General features: G+C 49.5%; 1 protein-coding gene across 7 annotated transcripts in view; it reads left to right on the plus strand.

Moving 5' to 3' along the window:
- Tacc2 (transforming acidic coiled-coil containing protein 2) overlaps positions 1–21,382 on the plus strand; it is a 178,711-nt gene that overhangs the window by 132,942 nt on the left and 24,387 nt on the right. For all 7 annotated transcript variants that reach the window (XM_069988205.1, XM_069988207.1, XM_069988204.1 and 4 more), the window contains 5 exons: positions 1,952–2,088; positions 9,719–11,000; positions 14,795–14,855; positions 16,107–16,308; positions 21,093–21,154. In XM_069988205.1, coding sequence (XP_069844306.1) covers positions 1,952–2,088; positions 9,719–11,000; positions 14,795–14,855; positions 16,107–16,308; positions 21,093–21,154 — 1,744 coding nt within the window. The remainder of the gene's footprint in view (positions 1–1,951; positions 2,089–9,718; positions 11,001–14,794; positions 14,856–16,106; positions 16,309–21,092; positions 21,155–21,382) is intronic.

Below are 21,382 nucleotides of genomic sequence, written 5' to 3' on the forward strand. Positions count from 1 at the left end.
GTTAATTGAAGATCAGAGTCTCAGAGATTTGTGTTGGGTTAACTGATTCTTCAGATCTCAGCCTCCTGAGTAACTAGGATTACAGGCACAAGCCATTGGTGCTCCACTCAGCCTGGCTTTTGGTTATCATTTTCCAGATAGACTCTTGTGGACTTTTCTGCCCAGGCTGACTTTGACCCTTGATCTTCCAGTTCTTAGCCTCCTGAGTAGCTAGTATTAGCGCCATAAGCCATAGGTGCCCAGCCCCTATTTGTATTTTTTTTTTTTTATACCTCTAAACAGACATTTCTACCTAGACTAGACTGAGGTCCAAGCATGGATGGTTCTTAAGTTCTGCCCACAGATGAGTGCTAAGCCCGTCAGTGTGTGTATGAGAAGTCAGTGGCTGGCTGCATGCATTAAGTATTTACTGTGAAATTTACTGCTGAGCTGACCCTGGCTCACTGGACCTGTCGAAAGCAGCTCTGGTTTTTCTCTTGGTCTCTTGGGGTCTCTGGAGGGTTTGGTGACTGGCAGAAGGTGCCAAAGTCCTTGAAGGGCTGATGGGGAAAAAAAATCATTGGCACTCATGAAACAAATGACCCTCAGTAACTTAGAAAAGCAATATTGATGGAGGTTTTCTAAAGGGAACTCACCAAATGTTCCTTTACTCTCGTTCTGACGGACAGTGCTGGGATTGGTTGGTTCCTGGTGCTCTGCCCTCTGCTTCTGGCCTTTAGAAGGTGGCGACCTAGAGTGAGCTCACTGGTCCTTTGCCTCTAGGGGAGTTCAGCAGTGTGAGCCTGGTGTTGGGGGCGTGGCCCAGTACATCCAGTCCTGTCCTGTTCTGTTCTGTCTCACGTGCTCTGTTACCCTCTGATTATACTTCTTTGTCCCATTCGCCCATTGGGGTGGCTTATGCTGCTTTGTAATCCTAAATGTCCGCCATCTTGATAGTTCACCTCCTTGTTGCAAAAGAATCACCAGTGTCTGGTTCTGTTCAGATTCCTCGGAGATGAGAATTGGCCTGTTGCCCCTGCTTCTGCACCTGCTGTCCTTACACGGAGGTTGGGCCCTGGCCAGGTGGGCTCCAGGATCCCGTGAGCAGTGGCCTTTTGTCCTGCAGGTGGCATGCTGGCCCAGTGACTGGGCTGCCTTCATCTTGTCCTTCTGGCCTAACATCAGTCGGCCCAGGGAAGCAGAAAAGGAAGGTCATCTTCAAGGCTTTCTTGAGCCCATGGTCATGCTTGAGCCCCTGGCTTCCCCTTTTGCTATTGAGAAGGTGTTTACCTTTGGGAACTGTTGGACCAAGTCACTGGGTGAGGAATTTTTCTTGGGCATAGATTTTATTATACACCAAGGTCTGACTCCACCCTGCCAGCGTTGTCAGTCAGCTATGCTTTGTGGCTTGGTCTGGCATCTTCGTTGATTCATTCAACCAGGCTCATTCATGATCTCCTGCGTGATACTGAGACAGACAAGAGGCCAGTGTGGCCCACTGGGGAAAAAGAAAAATGTGGTTAGAAAGTGAATAAATATACCCAGAAGTTATAAGGTCTGGGAAAGCAGGGGAGTAGAGATGCGGATGGGGTAGGATGGGGAGAGGGAAAATGGAAATTGAGTTTGTAAGGAGGGGTTTCAGGAGTGGGTTGGAACCCCAACCTCGGACATGCACACCGTATCTGGTCGAGGACATCTATGCCCGATGGTGGGTGCTGAAGCTCACTGGGTATTTGCCACTAAGGTGAGAAGTGTGTGAACTGAGTTCAAAGACTACACTGTTTGTGCACAAGCAGTGTTGATTTACCTTGGGAATCAGGGGAGATGACTTGGCCTCACATCTGTCCCTTAACAGGACAATTGACCAGAAAGCTGGAGTAGTGAACTGGTTCCATGTTAGAAGACCACACGTGGCTCAGCAGGAAGGTCCCTGAGTCCAGGCTAACCCATGCCTCTTTCCTCTCTCCATCAGGAGCTCTGACTCGGAAGAAGCGTTTGAGACCCCAGAGTCAACCACCCCCGTCAAAGCTCCACCAGCCCCGCCCCCACCGCCCCCTGAAGTCATCCCAGAACCCGAAGACAGCACACCACCAGCCCCGGAAGAACCAGGTAACCAGGAGCCCTGGGGAACCATGCCATGACTACCCCTGGGCAGGACTGGAGGAGGCTGTGTGCTCTTGGGACAGTGCACGGCCCCAGCCACTGGGACCTCTTGGCTTTGCACTGGCTTGTGTTTCACAGGTCTTCACGAAGCTGTGGATGGGCAAGTACTATAGGGCTGTGTATTGTGAGGTTTGCAGTTTATCCACTTGGTTAGCTATGGGCTTGGATGGGTTTGAGGGCTGGGCCACTGTGTCTCGGAAATTTTTTAGCAAGGTTTTAGGTTGTTTGTCCCCATGAGAACGTTGATTCTATACAGCTTCTGTGACTCTGTGCTTGTATTACAAAACCACAACCCCTCCAGTCTCAGAAGGATAGCTGAATGGGAAAGGGGAGAGAGTGGAGAGTCAAGTCTCCACTGGCCATCCCTCATGATTCCCAGGTCACCTGATCACCTGTCACTTCCCTACATCCTTCCTCCTCCTTCCTCCATCCATGTGAGTTGAAATACATTTAGTTATGTTTGCATATGGTGATACCTGGGAGTGGGAACTGATCTCATCCGGCCTCTGCCCTGCCCACCAGGCTAGCCTATTGTGTGTGTGCCTCTTTACTCCATGGAATGGGACTGAGTCCTTGAAGGGAAGGGAAACACAGCCATGCAGGCTGGACAGCGCTGGGCTTTAGAGGATTCCTGCTCTGGCCCTGCAGAAGCTACCCCTCTGGACCACACAGTAGAGTCACAGGATCCACCTGGCCCTCAGTCCCAGCATAGCTTCTCCTCTGTGCCAGTGGGGGAACTAAGGACAGGACTGGATCTGTATGCTGGGTGACCACAGCCCACCTGGCTAGAAGTAACAGAAGGGTGAGGAGTGGAGCAGTCAGTGGGAGGAATGGGCATATATATATATATATATATGTATGTATGTATGTATGTATGTATGTATGTATATACACATACGTATGTGTATATGTATATGTACATTTGAGCCACAGCCCCACTTCTAGCTTTCTTTCTTTTTGTTTTGGTAATTAATTGGAAGTAAGATTAACTGGAGGAAACACAATCCTCAGATCTCAGCCTCCTGAGTAACTAGGATTACAGGCATGCCAGACTTCCTATATTGTTTTTACAGTTTTGAATGGAAAGTTGGTGACTGATAAACATTTGTAATCTTGGTGATTGTGGAATATATAGGGGAAGACCATTTCTGCACCCCCCCCCAAGGTCTTTTCTAGGGTTCATCATCAAATGTCAGGTCATTCTGGGAATGGTTTGCTATTTCTCTCTGTTGCTGTCTTTGCATAGGCTCAACTTCAACAAAGCAGAGAGCAGTCTTCATTCCTTTTTATTGTTGTTGTTGGACATGGGGCTTGAACTCTAGGCCTGGGAGCTGTCCCTGAGCTCTTCAGCTCAAGCCTAGTCCACTACCACTTAAGCCACAGTGCCACTTCCAGTGTTTCCTGTTTATTTGGTACTGAGGAATTGAACCCAGGGCCTCATGCATGCGAGGCAAGCACTCTACCGCTGAGCCACCTTCCCAGCCCCACAGTCTTCAATCTTAAAGAACACACAAATACACCACCCACCACTTCTTTCTTGGATGGTAGTTAATCAAAGTATGAGCTTTATATTGGCTTCAGGGATAAGTCCACGGGGCAGAGGATTGAGTTGTTAATTGATTCTGAGTCACAGTCCCTTAGGACCTTTGATTTCATTTCACCCATGGAGTCTTTGAACCAGGACTTAGTGAAAACTACCACAAGGTTGTGAGGATTGCACCTGAACTTGTGAAGAGTACTTGTGAATCTGAGATTGGGTCTACTCAAAGCCCCACTGCCTTGGGCTTCACAAGGTCTGTCTTCTGTCTTGTTGAAAACTGCCTTCAGTCTTCTGGTCCATTCTGCAGACCCATGAAGTACTAGAATAGCCTGAGGTGTGGCCGGGCTGCTTGCATAGAAGAGGACTGTTCTGAGAACCCTAGGAAGAAAGGGCAAGAGAGGAAGTGCTTTTGTTTGTTCTTCCTCTGGAAAGTGCCTGGAATGTTACTAATGGTGCTGAAGGAATTATGTGAGATCTCAGGCCAGGCTTTTGTGTAGAAAGGCATGCTCAGGAAACCTCTTTTTACAAAATAACAACTTAGCCGGGCGCTGGTGGCTCACGCCTGTAATCCTAGCTACTCAGGAAGCTGAGATCTGAGGATCGCAGTTCAAAGCCAGCCCGGGCAGGAGAGACCACCGTGAGACTCCTATCTCCAATAAACCACCAGAAAACCGGAAGTGGCGCTGTAGCTCAAGTGGTAGAGTGCTAGCCTTGAGCTGAAGAGCTGAGGGACAGCGCTCAGGCCCAGAGTTCAAGCCCCACGACCGACAAAAAAAAAAAAACGAAAAAACAAAATAACCACTCATCAGGCCCCTGTGGCTCATGCCTATAATCCCAGCTACACAGGAGGCTGACTCCAAAGGATTGGGTTCGTTCAAAGCCAGCTCAGGCAGGAAAGTCTATGTAAGAATCTTATTTCTGACTTAAGCAGCAAAAAATTGGAAGTAGAGCTGTGATTCAAGTGGTAGAACTCCAGCCTTGAGCAAAAAAGCTAAGAGATAGTACCCAGGCCTTGAGTTCAAGCCCTGGTATCTGCATGCACGCACACGCACATGTGCACACACACACATACACACATGCATGCACACGCAAACCCTAAATAAACAAAAATGAAAATAGTAACTCACAGTGCTCTGGGTCCTACCAGCATCTTTGTGCTGCATAGGACAGAAGGACAAGACACAGGGTGTGCCCTTTGCCCTGCCCCTTTTCTGGGGGTGGGCCAGCATTCAGGTTATTGGGGCTCACTTTCCTTAACTGCAGAGGAAGTCTTGAGAGTTCCCTGCAACCTGTGAGGTTGGAGACGTGACTTAATTGGTTGAGTGCTAGCTAATGAGCCAAACTCTCAGGTACCAGGTTTGAGACTGGTCTCAGGCCCCCAGAGTCTTTGAATAAAATACTAGCTATTGTACAATGACTATGCTGTTAGAACTCAAATCTGGCCCCAGAGGGACTTAACGGTCACCTGATTGAATAATAGCTCCCATTACTCCCCCCTGCCTGTGTCAGGTCTGAACTAGGACCTTTGCATGCTCTGCCTCCTGCGCACGCGAGAGTGAATCAGTCATCCTCATACACATACATGATCCCCTTCTTGTGAGGTTACAGGCCTTTCCTGGAGTCTGGCAGCAAGCTCCAGTCTCCCTGCCTCCAATCAGGTGATGCGGGCTGTGGCATTTGAGCCCCTGGTCTACTGCTGGCTCTGCGTCGGTGCTGGGTTGTCACTGTGCTTGTGCATGCTCAGCTGTGTACGGGAGCAGCTTTGTGCTGTTTGGCCAGCCTGTTAGCTAAGGTAGAGGACAGGGCAAAGGATTATTAGGTGCCAGAAGTAGCCAGTGGGGAGTGGGATTGGCATGGTGGGGAGAAGGAAGGTGAATTCATTCTAGCATTTGCACGGCCCCTGGGAATACCATTCTTCCCTGGGAATGAAGACTGCTGAGCTTTGGGAAAGGCTCTGCTGTTGCCTTGGAAGTGACTAGAGCCCCCTGTTCCCTGCCCCCACCTGTCCCATTGGACTCTAGCTTCCTGTGTGTCTGGACCCACCACAGACGCCTGCTTCTGCACATGCTGGCACTTGCTTGGTCTCCTGGGAGGCTTCTGAGGAAGGCACGTGTTGGCGCTTGTCACAGGCACAGGGAGCCTGGTGTTGGGCAGTTTGTCCTGGAGCTCTGCCAGGCCAGGGCCCTTTCTGGCCCCTGGAAACTGGGGCAGGATCTGGAAGACCATGCTGCTATTTCCCAGCACTCCCTGTGCCCTGGGCTGGGCACCTGTGTGTGCACCCACGTTATCCTTACAAGACTGCCCGATTGGGCTGGGAACGTGGCTTAGTGGTAGAGTGCTTGCCTAGCAGGCATGAAGCCCTGGGTTCGATTCCCCAGTACCACATACACAGAAAAGGCTGGAAGTGGTGCTGTGGTGCAAGTGGTAGAGTACTAGCCTTGAGCAAAAAGAAGCTCAGGACAGTGCCCAGGCCCAGGACTGGCAAAACAAAAACAAAAACAAAAACAAACTGCCTGATCTACAGCTGAGCCTCAGAGGGTTGGATAAATAGCTCAGGATTCCACATTGGATTCTTCTATTCTAGCTGCTATAACAAAAGCCCTTAGTGGACTGAGTAGTTTAAGGACAAGGAAAACTTATTGCTCAGGTTCTGGAGGCAGGAAGTTTACCCATCCACACCTGCAGATTTGGCATCTGGTGGGGACCTGGCTCATGGCCGTGGGACCTTGTTGTGTTCCTATATGGAGGAGGGGACAGACAGGCTCCCTTTGGCTTCATTTACAACAGAGTCACTAATCCTGTTGCCCTGTTGGGCTCTGCCCAGCCTCCAAAGGTCTTACCCCTCATTCCATCCCCTTGGATTGAGAATTCCAGTATGCGAATTTTAGGGGAGACACAGATTCAGATTATAGCACATGGTGAATTGTAGGCCAAATGTTGCTACCACAGTACTTGAGTCCTTGACTAACTGCTCTCCCACCACCTTTTTTTTTTTTCTGTGTGTGTGCCAATCCTGGGCTTGAACTCAGGGCTTGGGCATTGTCCTTGGGCTTTTTTGCTTAAGGCTAGTGCTCTCCCACAGTTTCCCTTCCAGTTTTCCTTTTTATGAGTAGTTTATTGGAGATAAGAGTCTCATGGACTTTCCTGCCCAGGCTGGTTTTGCACCATGATCCTCAGATCTCAACCTCTTGAGTCGCTGGGATTACAGGCTGGGATTACCAGCACCCAGCTCTGCTCTGCTCATGATGTGAGTGTTGCTTGTGTCCAGGTGTCTGGAGCAGGTGAGGCTGATAGGTTACAGCCAGGCACGAGGACCCCCTGTTCCCCATGCAAGGAGAAGTCCCAGGCAGGGCATGCTAGCCTTGATCATCTCAGCTGGTGATGGACACAGCCCAGGAAGAGTCCAGGTCATCTGAGGACAGCAAAGGCCCCATCCAGCAGCCAAAGAGAAACCTCAGGAGAAGCCAAACCTGCTGACACCTCCATCTTGAGCCTGAGCCTGCAGAACTGCGACTCCAGAGTTGGAGAAGCAGTTGTGCTGTTGATGGCACCCAGGCTGAGGCTCCTGAGTGGACCAGGATTTCACAAAATGAGCTGTGGAGCTGACTTGGTCTTGGACTGAGTCAGAAGTGAGAGCCAGGGTCTATGGTGCTGTTTTCCAGGCCAGGTCCACCTCACTGAGACCTTCTCTGGCAGGCGCACAAGGTGGAGGACTTGGTGACATGAACGGTTCTTCTTCTGCATTGCCTCTGAGGTCATGGCCTATCCAACGGCCACAGAAGGACTAGGATTATTTGTGGAAAGTATGAATGAATGATCATGCAGGTTTGTGTGGTCTTTGAGGACCCAGCTGGACCACATTTGCTCTTTTTAGATACTCAGGGTGGTACATGGCGGTGAGCTCTCACAGTGAAGGGCTCCTCCCAGCCCTCCATGGTCCGATCCTATAGGGCAACTCGCTCAGTAACCACACCAGTGAGGTAGCCACTCTCGCCAGGGACCGTCTGTCTCCTCACCCCCATGTGGCAATGTCTGGAGTTGCTTTTGATGGTCATCACTGGAGTGGGAGGTGCTACTGCCTCTAGTAGGCCTTGAAGCAGGCTGCATTGAACAGGCCCGTTCTGCATGATGAAGAACAGACGATCCTAAAATGACCCGAGGACTGAGGTGAAGAGACCACAGCACACGTGGGTTTGATACTGTCTGATTTCATTAGGGAGTGTCGGTTCCAAATAGCAAAGACATGTTAAGTGGGCAGGGGGACATTTCTTCTGGCCAAAGCAATGAGCAGATGGTTGAGCCAAATATCTGCTGATGGTTGATGATGCAGAGAAAACTGCTGACATTTGAAGGCCTCTGAGGCTTGACAGAGGGAAGGTTGGCTGTGGTGGGCCTTGCTTTGGAAATGATGGAAGGGTGGAGGCTCCTCCCACCTGCAGAGGCCTACTGAGAGCATCCCTGGTCTCAGCATCCCTGGCCTTCCTGTCCTTGAGATTTTTTTCCCCTCAAGGCTAATGCTCTAGCACTTGAACCAGCTCCACTTCCAGCTTGTTTTTTTTTTTTTTTTGGTAGTCATGGATTTTCTTGCTGGGGCTGGCTTCAAACTGTGATGCTCAGATCACAGCCTCCAGAATAGCTAGGATTACACCAGTGAGCCACAAGTGCCTGGCCTTTTTGCCCTCTTTTATCCAGTGACATGTTTTCAGCTTTCTGGCAAACCATGTTCTTTGGCTGCTTGGAACAGCTGGGCACCCATAAGAGCATACAAAGTACCACCTAGTACAAACAACCCAAAGTGGCCACGCCAGGGCCAGGGCCACGCCAGAGTGGGGCATCATTGGGCATCATTGGGCCAACATTTGAAGCTTGTGCAGCGTAGGGAAAAGAGAAGCAGCTTTCGTGTTGGCAGTGGCTGAGGAGGCAGGAAGGCCTGGAGGAAGCCTGATAGAGGAGTGAGACTAGACAAGAGGCAAGACGAGGCGGGCAAGACTGGCAGGAGAGGTTCCAGGTGATGTCTAGGGGCGGTGAGAGGCAAGCGCAGTCTTGCTTAGTTGCCTGGAAGACGCCATGTGAAGGCTCTGGCAGGTTCTCAGGAAGAGCAGTCGTGGCTGTGATAATAGCGAATAGCTATCAAAGGCGTACTATGCTTTACTTGCCTTAATTCTGTTTTTCTTTCTCGATCATCTCCCTTGCTTCAGTCACACAGGCTTAAAAAATTTTCTGTAATATACCATGGGACCAGGGTGTGTGTGTACTCCTGCCCTAGGCCCTTTACACTAGCCGTTCCTTTTGTGTAGGATGCTTTCTCCTCAGCAAAACTCCTGGCATATGTCTACTTTGTTTCTGGTCTTTACCCAAATGGTGGTATTATCTAAGATTGCAGCTCACCTATCCTGATTCTGTTTTTCTCCTTAGTGTCTATTATCATCTGGACCTCTCTGTTACCATATGCTTGTTTCTTCTTTGATTTCTTTCTGAAGAATGTGACTTCTGGGAAGGCAGAGACTGTTTCTACTTTGTTTCATAGTTGATTCCCCAACCTGATCACTAGTCTGCATCAGGCACTTGGCAATTTTTAAATGCCTTATTGATTGATTGAATGCTGGTACCAGCCTATCCAGGCCTTGTACTCTTTTCAGCTTGCTTGCTAGGCTGTTGTTTTACCACTTGGACCATAGCTCCAGTTCAGTTACTTTGCTGGCTATTTTTAGAGAGAGAATCCTGTAGACTTTGTGAACCACAGTGCTCAGATCTCAGCCTCCTGAGTATCTAGGATTACAGGTATCATCCTGGCTTAGTAAATGTATTTTGAATGAGGCATTGGAGCTGCTCCTTGATCTGCCCTCATCTGCCCAGGGTCTGATAGCAGATAGAACCAAGGTCTGTACCCAAGCCAGGTACCTGTGGCTGAGCCTAGGGGGCCGGAGGCCTAGAGTTGGTCAGCCTCTTCTGTGGAGGGTGGAGATCTGGTACAGATGACAAATGCTCCCACATGTTGAGTATCTTCAAGTGATGGCTTTGTCTCTCTTTCCTCAGGATGCGTTTCTGAGCCAGTCACGGTCCCCGATGGCCCGCGTGGTGACTCGGTGGAAGGAAGCCCTTTCCGACCTCCACACTCCTCCTCTGCCGTCTTCGATGAAGACAAGCCCATAGCCAGCAGTGGGACTTACAACCTGGACTTTGACAGCATCGAGCTGGTAGATGACTTGCAGAGCTCGGAGCCTTGCGCCTCAGACTGTAAGGGACAGGAGTGCAAGGTGAGCACGCGGAGGAAGTCTACCGAATCCACGCCGCCCTCCAAGTCCACGCTGTCCCGCTCACTCAGCCTGCAAGCCGGCGACTTTGACGGTGCCACCTGCCCAGGCAGCCCCGAGGCCGTGGCCCTCGTCCCCGATGTGTGCAGCACGGGGTCCAGCAGCGCCTCCAGTACCCTTAAGCGAACTAAAAAACCACGGCCACCTTCCTTAAAAAAGAAGCAGACCACCAAGAAGCCCACGGAAACCCCGCCGGTGAAGGAGAGCCAGCAAGAGCTGGCCGAGGAGAGCCCCATCCCCAGCGAGGAGCACCCGGCCTCCGAGTCAAAGACGGAGCCATCCACTGCAGAAGCTTCCGGATCCGCTGTGTTGGAGGAGACGCCCCCAGAACCCCCCACCGTGCCTCAGGCCACCTGTCCTCCAGAGCCAGAGACTGTGGAGGACGTGGGACCCCCAGCCTCGGGCGGCGGCAGAGTGCAGAACTCACCCCCTGTTGGGAGGAAAACGGTGCCTCTTTCCACGGCCCCCGAGGACGGGGAGGTGGCCCCATCGGACAGTGGGGAGCAGGAGGACCCCCCAGCCAAAGGGCTCTCGGTGAGGCTGGAGTTTGACTATTCTGAGGATAGCCAGCAGGAAAACCCCCCTCCCACCAAAAAGCTAGGCAAGAAGCCAGTTGTCAAGATGCCCCTAAGGAGGCCAAAGGTGAAGAAGACCCCCGAGAAAGTTGACACCACTCCCGCCTCACCCACGCGATCCCCCGCCGACCCCAACGACATCCCCATTGCCAAAGGCACCTACACCTTTGACATCGACAAGTGGGATGACCCCAATTTCAACCCTTTCTCTTCCACCTCAAAAATGCAGGAGTCTCCCAAACTGCCCCAACAATCATACACCTTTGACCCCGACGCCTGTGATGAGTCCCTTGACCCCTTTAAGACCCCCGGCTCCCCTTCCAAATCCCCGGCCTCCTTTGAGATCCCAGCTAGTGCCATGGAAGCCAATGGAATGGACGGGGACGGACTGAACAAGCCCGCCAAGAAGAAGAAAACGCCCCTGAAGACGTAAGTTCAAAAGGGTGGAGGTGGGGAGGATAGAGCTGGGGTGCACGTGGCTGTGACCCTTGGTCTGTGCCTGGCTAGCCTTCAGCTGCACCCCTCCCCCCATTGCTGTAATTCCACCAGGTTTCCTCTCTGTGGCCATAGTGGTGACTGTTTGCTAAGAATCCCCTGTGGAGTCAGGAGTCCTGGATTTGATTTTGATTTACTCTTTTTGCCTTAGTGAGTGGTCTAAAGTTTTGTTTTGTTTGCTTTGTTATTTGATTGGTCATTGGGCTTGAAATCAAGGCCTTGGCTCTGTCCCTGAGTTCTTTTGCTCAAGGCTCTACCACTTTGAGCCACAGTGCCACTTCCATTTTTTGAGTGGTTAATGAGAGGGAAGACTTTGCTGGCCTGGAACTGTGACCCTCAGATCTCAGCCTCCTGAGTAGCTTAGGATTACAGGCGTGAGCCATGGGCGCGGGCTGGTCTAAAGTTTTTATGGTCAGCCAGAGATCTAACTTTCTAGGTGAGAGTGGGAGGCCCTGTAAGAAGGGAGCGATCATGAGAGACCCAGGCCATTGATGACTGACCCTTTTCCCTGGCTATGTGTACATTGCCTTTTGGAGAAATCAGGTTATATATATCCTGTATATTATACACCCTGTTAAATAGCATTTGATTCTGGCATTAATAAGATTTAGCCCAAGAGTCCAACACAGTAACTAGTAGGCTCTGGGGGCACATGACAGAAAGATATTTTTGCTGCCCTGACCAGCCTATAAGAGATGCTTCCTTTGGGGGCTGAGAAGGTAGCTCAGTGGTAGAGTACTTGCCTTGTGTGCATGAGGCCCTGGGTTCAATTCCTCAGCACCATATAAGCAGAAAAAGCTGGAAGTGGCACTGTGGCTCAAGTGGTAGAATACTAGTCTTGAGCTGAAAAGCTGAGGGCATCTCCCAGGTCCAGAGTTCAGGCCCCACAACCAACAACAACAACAAAAAGAGATGCCTCCTTGTCTTCTTCCCTGTCTCTGGCCATCTTTTGCATTCAGATCAGTACCTTACTCAGTTCCATGTGCCAGAGCCTCCCAGCTGCCTCCCCGGATCCTACTCTGGCTTGGATGACTGTAGGTCCCATCTTAGGAGACCACATGTAGTGCGGTCACTTCTTGGAGACAGCAACTACAATTTAACAAGACTTGTCTCCTAGAGCAGTGACAAACGGGTCACATTGTTGGCCCTTCCATATTTACCTGCACAGATGAGATGGGGAGACCCATTTGCCTCCAATCTGGGTTTCCCCCTTACATTAAACATCTGAGAACAGCCCAGGCTTCCTGAGAAGGGCCTGGGCCTTGGGTCACCCCACTATCAGCTGGTGGTGGCCAGGAGGCCATCGTGGCCCAAAATGGTGGGCTTAGATCTGTTTCCCAGCCAGGCGATCCTAGAGATACTGTAGGACTTTGGTTATGACCGGAATAGAAATTGGAAATACTGGCCCTGCAAAACTGTGTCTTGGCATAAGAATGGATATCTGGTAGCCTCCTCCTTTGAGGGAGCCTGGTGACATTGTGCCCCCAAAGCCATTCCTCTTGGATGGCCACAGCTAACACAGGCCGGGGAAGCTTGACCTCACACCTCAGTAGACTTATCATAAAACAGATGGGTATGGTGACTTGGAAGAACCTACCCTGGGTGACAAAACTTTTAACAGGTCAACAACTGGATGACCAATACCCAGAGAGGGAGCCCATCCCTAAGGTCCGCTGTGGCCCCTGAGCGGCCTGCCGTGGATGCTGCCAGGTCCTACGTGGCTAAACCCAGCGTCTGCAGATTTATCTTTTTGTCAGTTCCTCCTGTCTGTCTCTCTTTTTCTTTGTCTTCTCGTCTTAGGATGGTTGAAGATATGATGTCTGTGTGTTCTCTGTTGTAAGTAAATTTAATGTAATCTGCCTCCTATGCTCCATTTCTTTTCTGTCTTTTGTTTCTGCTTGCAATCTTTCTTTTTTTTTAAGTTTCCTTTCTGTGGCTGCTGCTGCTTCTGTGTTTCTGTGCTAAGCCTGGGAATGTCGGGGCCCAGGGCCCTCCAGTAGCAGAGGTTACTTTCCTGTTCATTGTGGTGAGTGTGAGCGAGGCTGCATGTCTGTGAGGACACGATTATCTAACGGCTGCCTGCCTGTCAGCAATGTAAACTTTCCCCTCTTTTGCATTTGGACGTCTTCATTTAAAAACCTGGACTTTTTTTTTTTTTAACTCCATTTCTCTCTGTCATTCTAAGTCGGGCTGGCGCATGATTGCTTTCAGTAGCACCATGGCTTCACTTTAACCACCCAGAAACCCTGGGCAGAGTGCTGAGGCTGTGTGAAACAAACCATTGGAGTCATTGTATGTTGGGGTGCATGGGAACCCCTTGAAATTCAGGGTCAGCTCAGAGTGGAGCTCACGCTACGAGCCATCGCCAGGCTGCCCTGGCCTACATCCTTTGTCACTGAACTTAGGTCCATCTAGGCGTCAGTGTAGCGGGCTGCCTGTGTGCTTCTGCTGCTCTGCCCCCTGGTGGGGAGAACTCTTGAGACCCTCAGGGCTCTGAAAACAAGTGCCTTCACCTTGCCCTTCCATGGGAATTTGTTCTGAACCTGGTGTCAGGCAGCTCTGGGATCCCACAGTCTCAAGCGCTTTTCTGCCCCCCAGGGAATTTCTTTAGTAATTCCAAGTCATTTAGTAACTGCAGAACACACAGTTAGTTATATATTTATATGCATGCATAAATACATGCTTTGAGCTGTGATGGTACTATTTGTATAGCGAATGCCATAAATGCTGTAAAGCAATCATTCCTAATTTTCTTTCCATGATCAAATGCCATTGTTGGAGTGTTTTGTTTGAGAGAACACAAGGAAGGAACCTCAGGGCGGGAGGGAGATGGCAGATTTGTCTTGTCAATTCAGTTCTTGTAGAAAGCAGAGGAGGGAGGGTGGCAGGATTTAAAGTGAGGGCCACCTCCCCCTTGCGTGGCTGGGAATCAGACCCTACCAGGGTGGGGATGGAGACCAGAGCAAAGGGGCCCCTCTGTGGGGTGGAGAGGGTCTGCATGTTGACCGTGGACATGACTCCTGACCGCACAATGGACCTAATGCTGCTGTTGAAGGCAACCCTTTCTCTGGGGGCTGCTGGGACGTGCCCTCCCCAACTATCTAATGCCACTCCTCCCCCACTATCTAATGCCCCCCTCCCCAACTATCTAAAGAAGGAGAAAGAAAAGGAGAAAATGTCTATGTGTCTTGACTTTGGTCATGATTAGGAAAATAGACATACAAAATCTTACCCTGCTTAAAATCATAGAACCCATCAGAGCACAGGAACTCCTATGTTCTGGAAGATTCTTCCAGCACTTTCTCTTTCTGCATAGGCCCCTTTGGCTCATTGGGAGTGGGGTGGCTGCCCCCGTGTGAAAATTGGGTGCTGTTGATTGGTGTCGGGAGCCTCTCCTCCAACCTTAGTTGGCTCAGACATTCCTGAAAGAATTGAGAAACATTAATCTCACCGAGAAATTTTTGCTTGGTAAAATAAGAGCATCGAATTAAAATTCGCTTCATTTTCTGGGTCAGCTCTCCAAAATGGCATCTCTTTAACGATGGTTAGCTTGATGGATTCTTCCCTTGGGGGCAAAAATAACATCTGTTAAGACGTCAGAATGAATTGTTGACGTGGACAGTGTTGCTGGTGTTAGGATGGGCAGGTGGGAGTGGTCTGGGCACAGGCTGTGGTTGCAGTCTGTATTGCTCATTACTATGTGTTTATACTTTCCATTTTGTTTCCAGTGACACATTTAGGGTGAAGAAGTCGCCAAAACGGTGTCCTCTCTCAGATCCACCATCACAGGTACCTGTTCTTTTGATGTGTCTGGTTTTGTAGCTTACCTGGGCAGCTACCACAGCCAGACTTCTAGTTTTGATTGCTGTCACACAGAGTCTGCCTTCCTGCTCTTGCTGGTGTATTTCCAAGGCCCTGCTGCCTCCGCTTAGAGGAATTCCCACGAAGATTCCTTTCATCCCTTCACTTTGCCAAAGATGAGAAAGGATCAGGATCATTGGATTCTTTATTATTATCTTTAAGTAGTTGTCCAAAGGGGTTTGATTCAACATGTCAGTTTATGACTATAGTGTGTCTTGATCATTGTTACCCCTTCTATGATTCTCCTCCCATTTGTCCCAGCCCAAAATGGCTGAATTCTATAGGAAGGACCATTCTGGTTCATTTTATCCATTTAACTTTCGGAGAACTTACTTTTGTCAAGTTGAGAAAACCTTTAAAGATCAATGAAAACAGAATGAGAAGGTGAAAAGTCGGAATATGTGTTAGGGTCACTGAATTATTCTACCAGAGTGGAAAGATGAAGAAACCGTGTCCTCTGAAGAAGGGGACACTAGATTATTTGCATGAATTGGTGGTTCATCTACTGAGTTCATATCAGTTTTTACTTCCCTCCTTTTAGACCAAGGAAGGTGGGCCTCAGGCAGGTTTACCACACTGTTCCTGGGTCAGAAAGAAGCAAACGGTCCATCTTTCCAGACCCAAACCCTTAAAGCCACAGATCCTGGCTAGGGCTGGAACTGTGGGAATGACGGAGGCCCCAGCTCCAGGAATAGGGGGCTTTGGGCTAGTCACGAGTTCTGCCTTAACCTCTGGGTTCCCCTTTGCCAGCTCCATGCTGACCTTTGAAATGACAGTGAGACCCCCCCCTTCTCCTCCCAGGGACTAGCATGGGGATTGCCGGGTGATACTGATATTTCCATATTTGAAGCCAGAATGAGCTTAATGCAGCAGTTAGAAGAAGAAAGCTGGCAGGAATATCTTGGATAACCCAGACTCAAAAATTCTGTTGTTTTGATTTTTTTTTTGTTTTGTAACTCAGAGTTAGTCCCTGAAACCAGACACCAGAAAAGAAGATTCATAGAGGAAGAAATGGGTTTCCTTGAAGGGCCATTAGCAGCAGAAGCTGAGGATAGTGGGTGCAGGATTCTGACAGGGACCTGGCCTGGTTAATTGGGCTTCAGACACATGGGTTGGATGGATATTGTTTCTGACTGACACTCTGAAGGAGAAGAGAGACAGCTTTCCGGTTCCTTACAGGACTCCACTCCGGACTCCACCCCAGAAGCCCCCCCAGTGATCTCTGCAGTGGTCCACGCGACTGATGAGGAGAAGCTGGCGGTCACCAGTCAGAAGTGGACGTGCATGACGGTGGACCTGGAGGCCGACAAGCAGGACTTCCCGCAGCCCTCAGATCTGTCTACCTTCGTCAATGAGACCAAATTCAACTCACCCACGGAGGGTAAGCAACTGGGTGGCCAGCTGGACCCCTACCCTACCTCGGATCATACTGCCCTTAGAGCAAGGCCAGGAGAGACACTGCTCAGCCAGGTAACTGATCTGACCACTGGAAGCTAAGGCTGCCCTGAATCGAAACCAGCTGCCCCTTGACCCCTCAGTGCCTGCTAAGTACCAGCCTGGTGGCCTCGAGTCCAGGTCCTGGGACTGAGTGTTCTGCTCCTTGCTCAGCATGTAGGGCAGAGACCCGCCTGGGGGGGGGGGGTCTCTTGGTACCACCATTGTCCCTAGCCCCTCATGAGATGGTCAGACAATATGGCCATATCTTTCAAGCAAGCCCCATGCCAAAGGTTCACCCCAGGTTTGCTAATGAGGACTTGATTTCCTTAGAAGGATTTCCCTAGTCAGATAGCTTATCTGGCTACCTCCTTCCTGTGTGCCTCCTTTCTACTTTCTGTCTGGCTCTTTGGGGGAAACGAGATGAATTCTTGTAGACTGGGGCTGACACCCACATCTGTCTGTATATTGACTTTCATATTTCCTGTCTTCCTGGGCAAGCTCTTGAGACATGAACCTGAGTCAGGAGGGATGGGTCTGTTCTTCCCAGGCTGATGTCCTATGTCCCCAATCCTCAGTGCTTTTCTTCCTCCTCCTCCTTGTGAGGCTGATGAACCTAGTCCTAGCCAGCCTTTCAACTCTGACTTTGTTATCATTTTGACTTTTCCAGGATCTTGGTCTCTAATAATTTTTTTAAAGTAGAAATCAGGGACCAGGAATGGTAATACACACCTATAATCCCCGCTACTGAGGAGACAGAGATAGAAAGATCATGGTCCAGTGTCCAGCCAGCCAGTGTTAATATGAGATCCCTCCGAAAAACAAACAAACAAAAGAGCAGAAAGATTGACTCAAATTGGTAGAGTGGTCGCCTAGCAAGTGCAGGGTCCTGAGTTTGATCCCCACCACAAAACAAACAACACCAGCAAAGCCCAAGTGTAAATTCCTGTTAGGAAGGTCATCCTGTCTCCCCTTCCTTGCTGGTACTAAGGGACCAAGAGTATCATCAGACAACCCTCCTCTCCCCCTTGGGATGAGGCAGTGGTGTCATGGAGGTGCTGGTGATGGTAGGAACCTGGAATGCGGCCTCAGAATGGTACCGGTTAGCATTTGTGTAAGTTGTAGTTCATGGTGGAAATAGGTTTCTCAGAACTCTGGCTCTTCTGCTTATCTTTTCTGTTTATAATGAGGTGATGTGCTTGGAGGCCATTGGGGCCTCTTACTTCCCACAAAACAGAGCCATTTGCTTAGCTATCAAGTTGGTCCTTTGGCTTGGGTTTGGGGCCTTCAAAGTGAGTATCTCACTCCGGGCTGACACCACAAGCATTAGGATCAAGCCTCAGTCTCCCCTTCACCCCTGCCTTCCTCTGCACCTGTCTGAGTCTTGAGCCTCACCTGCACCATATCTCTATACCCCAGGACACCCCTTGCTCTGTTGAGGTTACTGGTTCCCATCCCTTCTCTGAGTGTCCACTGCCCGTTCTGCTTGCCTTTGGCACTTGGCCTGAGCTTGGGCATAATGCCATGCTGAAGATATGCGTGCAAGCATTTCTTGATTTGCTGCTAAACTGGGTTTCTTGAAGTCAGGAGCTCTTGTCTCCTTCTCCTTGTGTCCCCAAGTGCTCTGGAGATCATGGGAGCTAAAGATAGTCTTGAGATAAAGGAAATACAACATCAAGGAGGTGACCATCTTAGTGTGGATTTGCTCTTTGTAACAGGCATCAGTCACCTGCATGAGTATAGAAGTCTGAGAGAAGGTTTGCGTCCCAGGAGCAGCAAGGACATTGGGCACAAGCACTGGACTTGCTATTTCGTTAGTACCTGCAGCTTCCTTCTAATTCACATCTCTGGCTGGCTAAGAAACTTGTAAATATTAGAAACCCACCTGAGCTCACATTGTAGCTAAGAATGAATTAGAATGCACAATTTTGATGTGTGTGTATATGTGTGTGTGTGTGACTAAACAGTAGGGATTAAATATATGCACTTTTTTTCCATAGAAAATACAAAACCCCAATAATACTTTTTAAGTTAACAGTTGCTTCATTCAGTGACATCATCTGTGTCTTTGTGGTGTACTAAAAACAAACAGTTCACTAGTTCAGAGATGTAAATGTTAATTGTTTTTGCAGACTTTTAAGTAATAGGTCAATATGTAAGTTTGAAACCAAAGTGTGTGCTGGATGCTGGTGGCTCATGCCTGTAATTCTAGCTACTGAGGAGGCTGAGATCTGAGGATCATGATTTCGAAGCCAGCCTGGGCAGGAAAAGTTCGTGAGACTCTTACCGCAGAAGGGATACCATGGCTCAAAGTGGTAGGAACAGTGTCCATGCCCTGAGTTCAAGCCTTATCACTGACAAAACAAAACTCTGTTAAATGTTCCTCCTTACAAAATAATTGTCAAAATTTGGGAGGTGACAACTATTAAGTTTAGCTGTGAGGCAATTTTGAGCTTCGATTCCAGTTTCAGGAAGCACTGACTGGCCATCTCTGTAGTAAACCCGGATATGAAGCTGGATGCAGAGTCCTCTTAGTGGGTCATCCCTCTTATTCCTTTAGTAAGTTCAAGTTCAGAGACACCAGACACATTCCCATGAGTGGTGATGCGATCTTCAGGCTGACTCAGTGGAGGACTCCAGCTGTGATCTGAGACTTTCTTACAAAGAAGTCACCTAACAGAGAGAAGAGGAAATGTTGGGTTAGAAAAAAATAATTACTGTTTGAACACCTGTTCATTATAATTGGCATACCAGTTCTATGGGCGAGGATGGTGAAGCCGAATCTGCTATCTCATATACATGATTTAATTTCCTCCTCCAAGCTCCGAGGTGGATTCCTGCAGCTCCCCACTTAACCATGAAGAGAGGCTGGGTGCTGTTGCTGTTCAGCCTCTGGGTGAGTTCTCTGCGGAGAACTGGGTCTGCCTGACATAACAGCTGTGACTCCCTCTCACTGCCGTCTATGTGAGTCGGGCCTGGGCTTCTGGCGTTCATCTGTAGGACGAAGGTTGGGGTCATGGCTCCTATTCTGGATGTACATGAGCAGTGAATTGTGTCGTGTCTATTTCAAAAAGTGAAATCAGTTGAGCAACATTGCAATGCCATGTGGGTTCTATGTTATTTACTCCCTGTGGTGATTCTGATCATCTCCCTCTGATCAAAAGTTCAGATTAAAGTTGGGTGCCGGGTGCCTCACACCTATAATTGTAGCTACTCTGGAAGCTGAGATTTGAGGATTGCGGTTAGAATCCAGCCCAGGCAGAAAAGTTCCCATGAGATTCTTATCTCCAGTTCATCACTCAAAAACCAGAAGTGGCACTGTAGCTCAAGTGGTAGAGCACTAGCCTTGAGCACAGAGAGGCTCAGGGACAGCACCCAGGCCTTGAGTTCAAGCCCGGCAACTGACAAAAACCAAAACCAAAACCCCCTCAGATTGACAGTTACAAATGAGTATGTTTATTTGCTGGACACCCTTCTCTCATGCATACATGATGCTGTGGGAGAAAACCCAACCTCTGTTGCTCCCTAGAAAGGAAGAGCTGAGGAACCATTGGGCTTCCCAGCCTCAGGGCCTCGCCTGCTTCTGCTCCAAGAGACCCTGAGTAGCTTTGACTCCCATCCCCAGGAGCACAAAACTCAAAAACCTCTAGATAAATACATGTCATGTGACAGGGATGATGGTCACCATTAAAAACAGATATGGCTGCCTCTGGTGGATGTGAAGGAGGAGTTGATACAGCTGTGTACTGGGGGGAGGGGTGGGCAGAGAGGGGACCTGTGAGACCACCCTAGGGCCATCTTTTTTTAAGTACACAATCTGGTAACTCCAGATTCAGCTTCTTCAAGGACCGAGGCCCTCTCAGGCTCACCCACCACCTATGCATGATGTCCAGGGTAGGGGCTCAATTTGTGTACTGGACAGGGAGTTCAATGAAACCATAAAGCCGATATCTTTGTCAAACCTTCCCACTACCTGAGCCAGAAGATGGGATTTCTACTCCCTGGTCAGTGTCTGGAATTTTTCTCTTAAGCCTGAAGTTAGCAATCAACTGAAGAACATCATTTCTCTGCCTAATCAGACTTTACAGGTCTTTGCATTTGAAAGCTTGATTTGGACCAGCTTGTAGGCAGCTGGAAGAATTTGGGGAAATGTCTAGCTAATTCTCAAAAGCTTCTCTTACCAGTAACACGGCAGGAACTCTACCTGACCTTCCCTTTCCTCAGTGGCACTGGAGCTGAATTCACAGAGAGGGAGAAGAGCTGTTCCATCTCCAAGGCATTACCTGATGCCCCATCCCACGTGCTGTACTTGAAAGTTACCCAGATAACTGACACATGGGCTCTGATCCAAAAATGCATTGCAGAGGGGCTTGGGTCCATCCACAGCCAAGCCCTGTACATGGTCACGTCGCTTCATTTCCTTGGGAGCCCTCCAATGCCCTAGGGGCAGAAGCCCCTCCAAGCAGGAAGTCTACTGACTGAAAAGTAGCTGAACTGTACCTTCTTGTCAGGCATATCAGAAATCCCTGGTCCGTGGGTATTCTAAAAAGCACAGAGCCCCCCGACCCGCACTGATGTGATCTCACTTTCTCTTGCTTTTATTTTTTGTCCAAGACCAGGACTCAGACTTGGTACCTGATGCTTTCGCTCATTGGCAGGTACCCTACCACTTGAGCCATGTCTCCAACCCCTGATCTCACTTTCTGATCTCATTTTCTGTTTCTTTCGCAGAGTTGGATTACAGAAGCTCCTATGAAATCGAATATATGGAAAAAATTGGCTCTTCCTTACCTGTAAGTTCTTCCTACCCTGCCTCCCTGCTTTTGGTGTGAGTGTGCAGGCAGGGTCTTCTCTCCTATGCAGAGTTTCTGGGAACTCAGACCCCGGATTGAGCATCCTGTGTGCCCACGGCATCCTGGGGGCAGGGCATGGGGATGGGGGACTGAGGCTGGGGGGCGTGGAAGGCTGAGTACAATCCACAGCACCTGACAGTTTCAGAAAAAGTGTCAGGCTTCCTGCAG

This window comes from Dipodomys merriami, unplaced genomic scaffold (genome assembly GCF_024711535.1).
Source record: "Dipodomys merriami isolate MVZ:Mamm:240054 unplaced genomic scaffold, mDipMer1.0.p SCAF_35, whole genome shotgun sequence".
NCBI lineage: Eukaryota > Metazoa > Chordata > Mammalia > Rodentia > Heteromyidae > Dipodomys > Dipodomys merriami.